At 33.1% G+C, this 13,273-nt stretch overlaps 1 protein-coding gene across 4 annotated transcripts; it reads left to right on the top strand.

Annotated features, from left to right (window-relative positions):
* Window positions 1-9,388: 9,388 nt before the first annotated feature.
* On the top strand, window positions 9,389-12,479 carry LOC143079667 (tumor protein p53-inducible nuclear protein 1-like). 4 transcript variants are annotated; one of them, XM_076255138.1, is made up of 3 exons: window positions 9,389-9,557; window positions 10,424-10,552; window positions 11,544-12,479. In XM_076255138.1, the coding sequence occupies exons 2-3, from the start codon at window positions 10,429-10,431 to the stop codon at window positions 11,981-11,983; spliced, it is 564 nt and encodes a 187-aa protein (XP_076111253.1). In that variant the 5' UTR covers window positions 9,389-9,557; window positions 10,424-10,428; the 3' UTR covers window positions 11,984-12,479. The 4 variants fall into 4 exon arrangements, with proteins under 4 accessions (XP_076111253.1, XP_076111252.1, XP_076111251.1 ...); XM_076255137.1 differs by having other exon boundaries at window positions 9,416-9,557; window positions 10,421-10,552; window positions 11,358-12,479; XM_076255136.1 differs by having other exon boundaries at window positions 9,420-9,557; window positions 11,358-12,479.
* The last annotated feature ends 794 nt before the right edge of the window (window positions 12,480-13,273 follow it).

Below are 13,273 nucleotides of genomic sequence, written 5' to 3'. Positions count from 1 at the left end.
AGTATAGATATATCATGAAAGTGTGTGACATCCGAGTCACTATGTATAAAACATACAAAAAGTTAACCGTTGAATTAGATATAAAAGTCAAAGTACCGCCTTCAACACGGAGACCTGGATCACACTGAACAACAAGCTATAAAAGGGACCCCTAATGACTAGAAACGAGGAACACCTATGAACCACACCAATTAACAAACAATTACCACATGCTTATTTTTTCTTTATAGAACTGTTTTTTTCTACAAAATTTGGTTATCATGAGAGTCGAGCGTAGCTGGGAAACAGTACCATTATATACTTCTTTTCCCACTGGACATTTAATTATGAAATCAAGTTTACCAACAACGCTGAAAGATCTGTGCTTTTAATTGTTGATTATATCGCAACTTTTTGTGTCTGATTTGTTTTTAGTGCTCACTGTGATGCTTATCATGTTGTGTTTATAATGTTTTACCTAATAATATATATGCTTGACTGTACTGTGTTGTGCATACGTGTAGATATACTTGCAACACTTACTAACCGGGCTTATCGAAGGTCTGCATAGAGTTTAGCCCAGTGGAACTTATACATTCAAATATTGAATTCGGTTCCTTACCTGGAAGATGAAGAACTTATAGAATAGAGAATGGAGGTCGAAATCTAAAGAAAAAGATAATGGGGGAAAAAAGACATAATAGAGGAAAATATGCCAAAAAAGTTAACAGTAAAAATAATGATACTGAGATAAAAAGATTAGAGAGTTATTGGCAAAAAAAATTAAAGGGTAGAGGGAAATGACATGAACATTAAAGAATACAGAATCAGTGAGGATACAATCACATTGTTACATGCATGTCTGTGAGCGATGCGGCCAAAATGTTAACTCAAAAAGAAATGAATGCTTCAAATCTTTAAACAAAACGTAGTTAAGTCAATATTGTATCATCTCAATAAAAATGTTAAACTTTTTAAGTGTAAACAATAACCTAATATTCAAATAAAAGCAGGAAACTGCTATCTAAAGAAAGCTTTTAGTCGATTTTGTTTTAAATGTTCCGACGCATTAGTGTAAACTTGTCATGTAGAGCACATTCACGGAGTTATGAGTGATTTGGTAATAATATAAAACAAATATTGGATATCAAACATTATTATAAAACACATAGTGAGTATTGTGTTCAATCCTGGGAAACCCTGCTGGATTAATAGGGTGGTCAAACAACCTTGTAGATTAGGTTTTGATAGGGAAGTCAAACAACCCTGTAGATGAGGTTTTGAGAGGGTAGCCAAACAACCCTGTAGATGAGCTTTTGCCCTGTCAATAAAATGAGACACATTTTTGTCAGTAACACGTTTGTCTATAATAGTTGGCCTCAGTACCTTTTCTAGGTGCCAAGGCTTACGAAAATTTTGAAACAACTATGTTCAACGTTTGAGGTAACTGAGAAAACATTCAAATCGGCAATACAAATGCAGGGGCGGCTATAGAAATTGATGCTTGGGGAGAAACAATCATAAGTATTTTATCTTTTCATCTCGGCTAAAAATGATAATTTATTTTCCCCCAGTTTTAGGGGTGGACACACGCTATCGGTCGTCAACTCCAATGAAACCGCCCGTCATAACGATAGATATAACCACTGAAATTCAGCGGCACATGAACATTGAAAAATACCAGTCGATTGAAAACAATATGAACCATTTTGTCTTATAACCATCGCCCATTTGCCGTAGAGCTTCACATTGTGACTGTGTAAGCAGAAAATGTTATAATCTATACGAGTCTCACAATAGTTTTTATATTCTTTTTTACTCTGAAAATATGATTATTTTCTTCTCTCTGAAATTCATTAGCGTAGGAGCTATTGCATTTGGAGCACGATATATTTGGCAATCATTGATATCATGATTTTTCGTTTACGCGATTTTATTTATTAGATGCCCACATCGCACACACTTTGTAAAAAAAAGTCTTTCTTTCTTTATTAATAAAAATATTTTAAAGGTATCAAAATAGATAGTTACTTGAGACTTTTAAAATATGGCTGTTCATGGTTTAAGTTATGGAAATAAAAATAAAACAAAAAAGATTTAAATTCTTTGGTCAGCCCGAGATAAACTTCACAGCATGGTTTACCTTCGATGTGACTGTCATAATCTTGGTTTGAATAATTTTTAAAGTTATTATTAAATTTTTTATGAATGATCATTAAATATAGAATTAATGTCCGGTTACTCTGACGCAAAATGTAGAATATAGATATCCTTCAGTAAAAGTTATTTTAAGTAATGATAAATTATTCATATTTTTTTTAATCATCTTAAATGACGGGTTTATATTTTACATGTTACATCGAGTAAGTAGTCTGACTGATGTATTAAAGAAGTGAGTGTTATGACCGTATAATTCGTCTTTCGTCACATTTTATCCGGCACTCCCACAGTGCAGTGATATGATAATATTCAATGAATCTTAAGTGTCTATAATTCTTTTGGTTCTGTTTTGTCCAAATAACTTTTTCCCCTTGTGTTTCCAGCCATCACTGAAAAGACCTCATCATATATGATATAGGAACCAAATGAGGGTCATTTGAAATGACCTTCCATGGCATATGTTATTACTTGTAAAACTGTACTGCTAATAGTCTTTTTTTATATTCTTTACGGGGAATATGACCTTTTTGATTTCAATGTGTACGGGTACCATGGGTACCTATATCCGATGGTGATGCAAGACAGATTAAAAGATAAAGAAAAGTAATTTCTCCATCGTTCTTTTGTTGATATTTGAGAATATAAATTATCAAATGATATCTGTTAAGTTTTAAGATTTAGCATATTCGTATCAAATGAGCATTTTTATACGACCGCAAAATTTGAAAAAAATTTCGTCGTATATTGCTATCACGTTGGCGTCGTCGTCTGCGTCGTCGTCGTCGTCCGAATACTTTTAGTTTTCGCACTCTAACTTTAGTAAAAGTGAATGGAAATCTATGAAATTTTAACACAAGGTTTATGACCACAAAAGGAAGGTTGGTATTGGTTTTGGGAGTTTTGGTCCCAACATTTCAGGAATTAGGGGCCAAAAAGGGCCCAAATAAGCATTTTCTTGGTTTTCGCACTATAACTTTAGTTTAAGTTAATAGAAATCTATGAAATTTTGACACAAGGTTTATGACCACAAAAGAATGGTTGGGATTGATTTTGGGAGTTTTGGTTTCAACAGTTTAGGAATTAGGGGCCAAAAAAGGGCCCAAATAAGCATTATTCTTGGTTTTCGCACAATAACTTTAGTTTAAGTAAATAGAAATCAATGAAATTTAAACACAATGTTAATGACTACAAAAGGAAGGTTGGTATTGATTTTGGGAGTTTAGGTCCCAACAGTTTAGGAATTAGGGGCCAAAAAGGGACCCAAATAAGCATTTTTCTTGGTTTTCGCACCATAACGTTAGTATAAGTAAATAGAAATCTATGAAATTTAAACACAAGGTTTATGACCATAAAAGGAAGGTTGGTATTGATTTTGGGAGTTTTGGTCCCAACAGAATAAGGGGCCCAAAGGGTCCAAAATTAAACTGTTTGATTTCATCAAAATTGAATAATTGGGGTTCTTTGATATGCCGAATCTAACTGTCATGACTGTGTATGTAGATTCTTAACTTTTGGTCCCGTTTTCAAATTGGTCTACATTAAGGTCCAAAGGGTCCAAAATTAAACTTAGTTTGATTTTGACAAAAAATGAATCAGTTAGGTTCTTTGATATGCTGAATCTAAAAATGTACTTAGATTTTTGATTATTGGCCCAGTTTTCAAGTTGGTCCAAATCGGGGTCCAAAATTAAACTTTGTTTGATTTCATCAAAAATTGAATAAATGGGGTTCTTTGATATACCAAATCTAACTGTGTATGTAGATTCTTCATTTTTGGTCCTGTTTTCAAATTGGTCTACACTAAAGTCCAAAGGGTCCAAAATTAAACTAAGTCTGATTTTAACAAAAATTGAAATCTTGGGGTTCTTTGATATGCTGAATCCAAAAATGTACTTAGATTTTTTATTATGGGCCCAGTTTTCAAGTTGGTCCAAATCAGGATCTAAAATTATTATATTAAGTATTGTGCAATAGCAAGTCTTTTCAATTGCACAGTATTGCGCAATGGCAAGAAATATCTAATTGCACAATATTGTGAAATAGCAAATTTTTTTTTAATTAGAGTTATCTTTCTTTGTCCAGAATAGTAAGCAATAAATATCTAATTGCAAAATATTGTGCAATAGCAAGATTTTTTTTTAATTGGAGTTATCTTTCTTTGTCCAGAATCAACTTAAATCTTTGTTATATACAATATACAATGTATATTCACTTTTTACTACCAACTGATAAATTAAAATAATCTTTACCATTCAGTGATAACAAGCAGTTTTTTTTACATCTTAATATTTTATGATGTATTTAAATGAGTAGTTATTGTTGCAAACTCCATTAGAAATTTTAATTGAGATTAGTTTTGGAATAAGGGAAAGGGGGATGTGATTAAAAAAATTGGGTTCAATTTTTCTCATTTGAAATTTCATAAATAAAAAAGAAAATTTCTTCAAACATTTTTTTGATAGGATTAATATTCAACAGCATAGTGAATTGCTCTAAGAGAAAACAAAAAATTTAAGTTCATTAGAACACATTCATTCTGTGTCAGAAACCTATGCTGTGTCAACTATTTAATCACAATCCAAATTTAGAGCTGAATCCAGCTTGAATGTTGTGTCCATACTTGCCCCAACCGTTCAGGGTTCAACCTCTGCGGTCGTATAAAGCTACGCCCTGCGGAGCATCTGGTTTTCTAATTGTTCAATCATATCGAAGAATGTCAACATGAACCGGTCCCCTATGTTTTTTTTCCATCATATATATATTATGAGAAACAAATGAGGTTTATTTGTAGATGATCATCCACGGCCATAATATGTCACAGTATATGATTTGAGTTAAGGATGTTCTCTACTCTGTTTAAAAAATAACAAGCTTTTTAAAAGACTGTTATAAATTGAAAGTATATAAATATAAAGAAACTAAAAAAGCAGAAAAAATGGAGGGTCCGTGTGCTTGTTTCCGAGATATAAGCCGTTGAAAATATGGCGGGAAATAATTCTCTCTAGATTTTTCTGACGCTTGACTTGAGTTATCGAAAGACATCTTATGGGAGTTCTTTCCCATTGAAAATTTAAGATAGGCGATTTGTTGGATGCATTCATACGTTATAATAACATTAAACGGTACCAATTTTCCTGCACCAGATGCGCATTTCGACAATACATGTCTCTTCAGTGATGCTCGTGGCCAAAATATTTGAAGTTTAAAGCTTACATAAAAGATGAAGAGCTATAATCCAAAAGGTACAAAAAGTATAGCCAAATCCGAAAAAGGAATCAGAGCTTTGCATGAGGGAGATACATTCCTTAATTTATAATAATTTTCTAACATTTTGTAACAGAAAATTTTAATAACACAACAAATCCATATTCTCATGCCAGTACAGAAGCACTGGCTACTGGGCTGGTGATACCCTCGGGGACTAACAGTCCACCGACAGAGGCATCGACCCAGTGGAAGTAATAACATTAACGGTACCAATTTTCCTGCACCAGATGCGCATTTCGACAATACATGTCTCTTCAGTGATGTTCGTGGCCAAAATATTTGAAGTTCAAAGCTTATATAAAGGTGAAGCCAGCTATAATCCAAAAGGTCCAAAAAGTATAGCCAAATCCGAAAAAGGAATCAGAGCTTTGGCATGAGGGAGATACATTCCTTAATTTATAATAATTTCTAACATTTTGTAACAGCAAATTTTAATAACACAACAAATCCATATTTTCATGCCAGTACAGAAGCACTGGCTACTGGGCTGGTGATACCCGCGGGGACTAACAGTCCACCAGCAGAGACATCGACCCAGTGGTAGTAATAACATTAACGGTACCAATTTTCCTGCACCAGATGCGCATAAGTTGTAGAGGCCTACAGTCTTTTGGTATGAAGTCCTTGGTCCATTTGAAGAAAATTGAGGGTAAGGTCATGTAATAAATTTTGAATTTTGCTTGTTATCGTTATTCCAAAGAAACTATGACAGTAAATGATATGATGTGTTTGCCAAATTACTGTTTACAAAAAGGCGCAACTTCAACCTATTTAAGTCGAAGAGTTTTGGTTAACCCTTATAGGAATTTTTTCCCCTTTCGTATTTGAAATCAGTATTTCTCCACAACCATACAAATGATTGACCTGGGGTCTTTTGATTTGAGATAACTGACCTATGACCACAAAATTGCGGTCAAGGTCAAAGGTCTATTTGACGGTCTAGATTTTGACCTTTCTGGTTCATTATAAGGGAGCAACCATTTGATTTTCGGGGAGGGGGGGGGGGGGGGGCTATGGATTTTTTTGGAAAAAAAGTTTGTTTCCAGTTTTTGGAGAAAAAAATAATTTGTTTTTGACCTTGAGAAAAAAAAAATGTTTGTTTCACCCTCAGCTGCCACTATATGTAATGCTAAAATTGAAAGAAAAAAATTGTGTTCGACTTGTTGCGAAAAAAAAAGATTGTTTCTCGCCGATGGCGAAAAAAAAAGTTTGTCCGAAAAAAATCCATAGCCCTCCCCCCTTCCAGAAAATCAAATGGTTGCTGCCTATAACAATTAAGTCTTTTGCATAAACCTATTAATCTTATTTTTTTTTTTATATCAGTTTGATTTACCACATTACATCAACACGGAGTGACATTTTCTAACATCGTTTGTCAAATTTCATTATTATTATCGAGGTGGAAAGACGGCTTCAATAGTTCTCTGAAGAATTGGTTTTTAATTCATATCTGAATTCCTTCCTGCTGGTCTGGCTTGTGGGTTTTAATTGTTTGATTGAACGCAAACAAATTAAGCAAACATACTCATAGTACACGTACAGACCTGTAAAAAGGTTTCATGCAAAACTTTAGCAAAATCTGCGACATAGCCCATTTAATTTTCCTTTACCTTAATATTTTGGGTAACATAAATCATAGAGGGACCATGAACGTATGATGTATATTCTATCTAAACATTTAATCCCAAATCAGCGACCTCGGTGGATATGTGAAGGCCGCTTAAATAGGGATGCTACAAAAACAAAAGTTCGATCTTTGGCGATGCTTTTATATCCCCCTGGTGTCTACAGTACTAAGTAGAATTTGACGCACTTGACCACCCATCATGCGGAGGGTCACGCACGGTATGCCCTGGCTTAATCGACTTGTTTTCGCATCTTCCTTCTGTAGCACCTGAGATCACCCCTAGTTTTTTGGTGGGGTTCGTGTTGTTTATTCTTTAGTTTTCTATGTTGTATCATGTGTGCTGTTGTTTGTTTGTCTTTTTCATTTTTAGCCATGGGGTTGTCAGTTTGTTTTAGATTGATGAGTTTGACTGTCCCTTTGGTATCTTTACGGTCCCTCTTCTTTAATAATCTATTTTTACTCTATGGTAATTAATATGATTGTGAGAGACAAAAAATGTTGATAACATTAATGAGAAACATATCGTCTTTGCAAAAGTATTGTAAAAAGATCATTTGTTTGATAAAAGAAAAAGCTAGAACTGATATCAAATCATTGGTCTAGTCCAACGTACTTTGCTTCGGAAGAAGAAGAAAGAGAAGAAGAAGAAGATGCTTTATTTCCATAAAATGGGCTCACAAGGAGCATGATATAATATCATTACCGTGAATATTATTATTTTACAAATATAATAAACAATACAGTACACATAGATACAAACACAAATAAGAGACAACAGTCTTCATGTATTATTATATATATATCATGTATAGGAGTATACATAAAACCTTCGTCTCAGGCACACCTCTATATAGAAAGTAACACTGAAAAAAGAACACTGTGAGTAGGCCGAATATATCTAGCCGAACTGCAGGAGGCACCAAGGGACGGTGCTATATGGCATGGTGGGTGCATATTAAACTGTGTATCAGGACACTAATGATATGGTAAAATATTGTTAGAAGTTGCACATAACTGATATGTCATCCTCGTGCCTGGTGCAGAGGAGTCAGTACTTTTTAAAGTGACACAACTGCAAGAGGCACCATTTAAGGGACAATGCTAATTGACATTCCAAAGTGCACATATTACGAAAAGGATAAAATATTAGCAGTTTGATGATAAAAAAATATCGCAAACAAAAGGTAATAGAACTTATACGATGTGTCCTATACCCCACCATGCCAACCTCGTGCCTAGTGCAGAAAGCCTGATTTAAATATTTATCTTTAAAGTTATATTTTGTCTTCATCCACTAACTCACAAACAGATATTAAGATATCAAGATTCTCTACATTAAAAAGCCATATCAGTTTTTGGCTAGGAATCAAATGCATAAAGTTAGAGCATTGTGAGTTAATAGTGGAATTTAAACAATTTCTCTTATCTTGAGACAAGGACGTATATTAGATATGTTAGTTATACGTCCTTGCTTGAGATGATGTGCACGAGAATAAAAAATGTTTTTCATCATCTTCATTTGAGGTGCACCTGAGACATATCCTGTCTTGTCGTCCGAGAGTAACCTGATAGCGACCTTGTTCAATTCTTAGTCTGTGGGAAGAAATACGCAATCGAATTTCCTCTGCTCGGGCGATTGTAATATATATATAAAGGCAAAACAAAGTAAAAACGTCGCAGTAAGGTGTCAAAACAAATAAGAGTAGCCTTTCAATATGTCATACTAAATTATTTGGACTAAGGGAGGATTCACCCCCCCCCCCCCCCTAAAAAAAAAACAGAGGCGGATTAAGCCCCCCCCCCTTTTTTGAGAAAAATATTGTTTGATTATATAGAGAATCACTGAAGCGTGACGGAAGTGGCCCCCCTCTTAGGCAGCCAGTGGGCCCCCCACTTATGAAAATTTCTAGATCGCCACTGCCCCAAGACTCGTCTTTTTCCAATCACATGACACTGTTGTTCTTCACTTGTGATAAAAATAACTATTAAAATTGCAGGTTTGGGGCCATCTGTCAAAACAATGGAAGAAACTCTTAAAACATTTGTTTTAAACCATACAATTAGTTTGTTAGGACAATACTTGATTTTCATATCAGATTTGAATTCAAACTCCTATATATTTATTTCGAAATTTACAATCACTTTTTAAAACTACATCAAGTTCACTTGATCAGTTTATAGTGTGCCCTGAGCCATGTACATTGCATTCGTTGAACACAACAATAACACGTGTCAGTTTGATGCGCACGCAGTTTGGTTGCCATATAGGGCCTAAATAACCATCATAAATATTCATGATATTCCATATATGGTGAGAACAAAGGAAAATAAACCAATCAAAATCCATTTCAAAAACGTAAACACAGCTGCCTTGTGAACCAGCGAATGCGTTGTGACTGGTGTTTGGGTTGAACAGCTGAGCAGAAGGTGACGCAGATACATTATTCAGATCCTGTACGTTTATTTGGATTACATTTTCGACAGTTCACCTTAATTGTAACAGAACTTAGCTTAAGAAAGAATCGGTAAGTCATAATTTATGAAAATAATTGTTAGATTTGGAGAAATTTGCGTCGAAAGAGTTTGACAGTTGTGACCTTGTTTTCATAATGGCTTCGAGCAAAACTGACAACATCGGGAAATAGAAACATTCTTGCAAACTTCACGGACCTATTTGATTAAATATTAATGCATGATACATTCTAATGTTATTGTAAAGAAGATTTTTTAAACATGATATTTGATTTTAATTTTTGCAAATTTCACAACATAACAAATCCCTTTGTTTATGTTTATGGATCTTGGGGAACGATAGAGGGCGGTGACGCTTCTTCATTGATTTTTTTTTCAAAATTAAATAATAGAATTTTGAAAATCCGTATTGTGATTTTCCTACTGAAAATTACTAAACGTAAATCAGGACTGAGGTTATTATTAAAACAGCTGATCAATCACTTTTAGTATATTGCCAAGGTCAGTTCATGATAGTTTAAAATAGAGTTCTAATTTTAGTAAATTATGTATTCGATATGATAAATATTCATGAACGGTACATCAACTATCTAATATATTCTTCTTATTTAATCAATATCTTCCTATGCTATCATCCTTATTATTTGTTCTGCTTACAATCAGCTTTTATGAAAATTCTGACCTTCTTTACACTTTGAATTTTTAAGTGTATGTAAAATATATGTATGCTTTTCAAACATTGCATAACTTTTAGCCAATCTATAGAAAGTGGTTTCATCATGACCTGCAATAGACTTAAAATATAGAAATAAGAAGATGTGGTATGATTGTCAATTAAAAAACACTTTACCAGAGACCAAATGACATACAAAGAAGTTGGTGTCAACCTTTAAGCCATTTTTATCATTTTTGTCAGCAGAAAAAATGTTCAGCAGTGTAACTAGTTATTTCTTTGGTGGATCAACTGATTCAGAGCAGAACGATGTTGATCTCCAGACAAAGCCAGCACCAGAGAAAGATCAAGAGTGGATTCTTGTCGATTTACCAGGTAATTGGAAAAAATAATTATAACTAAAATCAGGGTTCTCACTAAGGACTTTTGAAGGCTTGTTCATTGTTACAAGGGACTCATCATTTTTGGTCTCAATGAGTCCAACAGTTGGAAAAGAAGATATTTTTTTGCAATTTAATTTATCATTTTACTTTTAGTCTCTATATATATATGACCTAAAAGAGCAATGAACTAGGATAATATATGTACATGTGTGTTCTGTCTATACAAATTTTTCAATATTGATACATCTTTGGAATCACTAGTTTTGAAAATGGTGAGTCCAGAACGAGATTTCATAAGTTCAGGACTCACCTTAGTGAGAACCCTTAATTAAAATATATCAATAGCAAAACTAAATGTAGTGATGTAACATTCTGTAATGCATGTGTCAAATGAGAAAAAAAAAATCAACTAGCAAGCAGTTTATTTCAACAACACGTTAATTAGGGGAAAAAAAGAAAGAAAAAGAAAAAAAACACCAAACAGACAAACAAAAAAAGATTTAAAAAAAACATGAATACATTCTTTATATCCAAAATTTTAATGTACTACAATTTGATAACTTCTTGAGTGGTCGAGTTACAATCATTAATGTAGTCAAAGTAAATTGATTATAATTCTGCCAGAAATCTAATGAAAAAAAGAAATCACTGATACATGAAACATTCTAAAAAGTAGTCGAATCAAATTATTTTTGCTCAAAATAGATAAATTCTATATATATGTTGTAAATTCTTGTGAAAGATAATGGAGAAATTATTTTGGTATCAAAACTGCACAGTATCATTGTTGATTGCAGAGAAATCACCTGTTCCTTCTATAATACACACACCAGTATGTAGTGATAGTGAATCGGACAACCAACGAAGCTCAAACAATGGTTCTCCGTGTTCTCAGGGTTCACCTGTATCACGATACTGTTTACATTCTAAAAAAGGTTGTTATAATGAAAATTGGATAATCACACCTCCACCATGTTTTCTAGCAGGGGGAAGTAACTCATCAAATGTAGAGATGACGCCAATGGAAAATTTATTAATAGAACATCCAAGTATGTCAGTCTACAACAGCCGATGTTCAGGCAGCACAGGTGATGCAAGTGACTTATCTGAATCATCCAACGATGATCAGTCGCCCTCGGCAACAAGAAAAATCCTTCCAAGAAAAGTCAAGACATCAATGGCACGACAAGATCCAAGGAAACCGAACGCAGTGGCAGCTAGAGCTGGATTGGTATCACAGATCCAAATGGTTAAAAGCTCTCAAAGATCTCTGAAACAATCTGACAGCAAAAAACTTTCACGTCATAATCTTCAACGACTCAATAAATCCTTAAACCACCAGATCGGAGGTGGTAAACCCTACAACAAATCAGGACGCATTCATTGTCCAGCTGGACGTAGCAACGCTCAGATGAAGCACTGATTGAACTCTTCCAAAATGTTAGCTATAAATGTTAAATTTTAGTTTTTAAGGTGTAAGAAAGTAGATATTTTATTCCAATTTGTGTAAGTTATTTTATTATTGTTGACATACACTTTGATCCTGTTAGATTATGTTGTTATTTGTATCAAGTTTTTACAGTGTTATAAAATAACCTCAGTTTAAATGCATAAATTTTAAACTTGTATGTAGTCTGCAGTATAGTCATGACTTTTAATGCTTTTTGATCTGTATTAAATCTTGCAACTTTATGATTTATTTTAAATTTCATTGCTTAAATAATTTATCATTAAATGTTCAAGTGGAAACACTTACCAATACATTGTACATGTAACGTTTGTTATCTGTTTATCAATTTTTTCTGTGTGTCTGATCAGTGACGATGTAACATCCATGAATTTTACTGAAAGGTATATTTGTTGTATATTGTACAGATGTATATAATGAAAAGAAATATCTGCATTTGTGATTTTTATTTTTAAAATATGTTATAAGACAATGTACATGCATGTAAAAGAACGTATTAATAAGAACTTATAAATTTTATGTATTGATTTAAACAATGCTAAGAAAAGATGATAGGAAATTTGCTTATGAAAATCATATTCAGTATGAATGACAATTAAGTATAAGCTGTATATATTTTTTTTTAACTACGCGTGTTACAAATAATTTTAAACTAATGGAATTTGATGCTAAATGTGTGCAATAAATAGATTTTATTACAATTAAATTCTAATATATTTATATCTTTTAAGGTAGAGTAGAATTTGAAAATACTATGTATGTTATCAGGAAGTTTTTAATCTCAGAATGATTTTTTGTCAGGAATCACTGTAATATTTGTGGTGATCACCTCAGACAACAACAACTAAATTGTTTTATGTAAATTAGATTGAGAATTCAAACTCATAAAAATGTATATCACCCACCAGCTAACCTTTTTCTGAATTATTGAGTTAAGAAAATGTTTAAGAGCTAGATGAAAACTAGATAAATGTTAAGTTTCAAACCACCGTATGAACTGGTAATGTTTTAGAAATAGAAGCTGACACGTTTTGAATTTTAAACCATCACCAATTCACTTTTTTTTGTATACTTTAAATTTAAAAAATCATGTACAATTCTCCACATGTTTTTTAACCATATGATGCCAGTAATTTAATGACTTAAATGACATCCATTGTGAATAATATATCATAATTTTACCATCTCACATGTAAATATAAATCATCTATGCAGCTTTACATCGTCAGATTAAAATTTGATCAA

This window comes from Mytilus galloprovincialis, chromosome 6, assembly GCF_965363235.1.
Source record: "Mytilus galloprovincialis chromosome 6, xbMytGall1.hap1.1, whole genome shotgun sequence".
Classification (NCBI taxonomy): Eukaryota; Metazoa; Mollusca; class Bivalvia; order Mytilida; family Mytilidae; genus Mytilus; species Mytilus galloprovincialis.
This window is presented reverse-complemented; position numbering and strand designations above follow the sequence as displayed.

Coding starts and splice junctions, on each gene's coding strand:
- LOC143079667 (XM_076255137.1), top strand. CDS start 10,429: ATGTTCAGCAGTGTAACTAGTTATTTCTTTGGTGGATCAACTGATTCA. Junction 10,553..11,357: donor GATTCTTGTCGATTTACCAG/GTAATTGGAAAA, acceptor TGTTGATTGCAG/AGAAATCACCTGTTCCTTCT.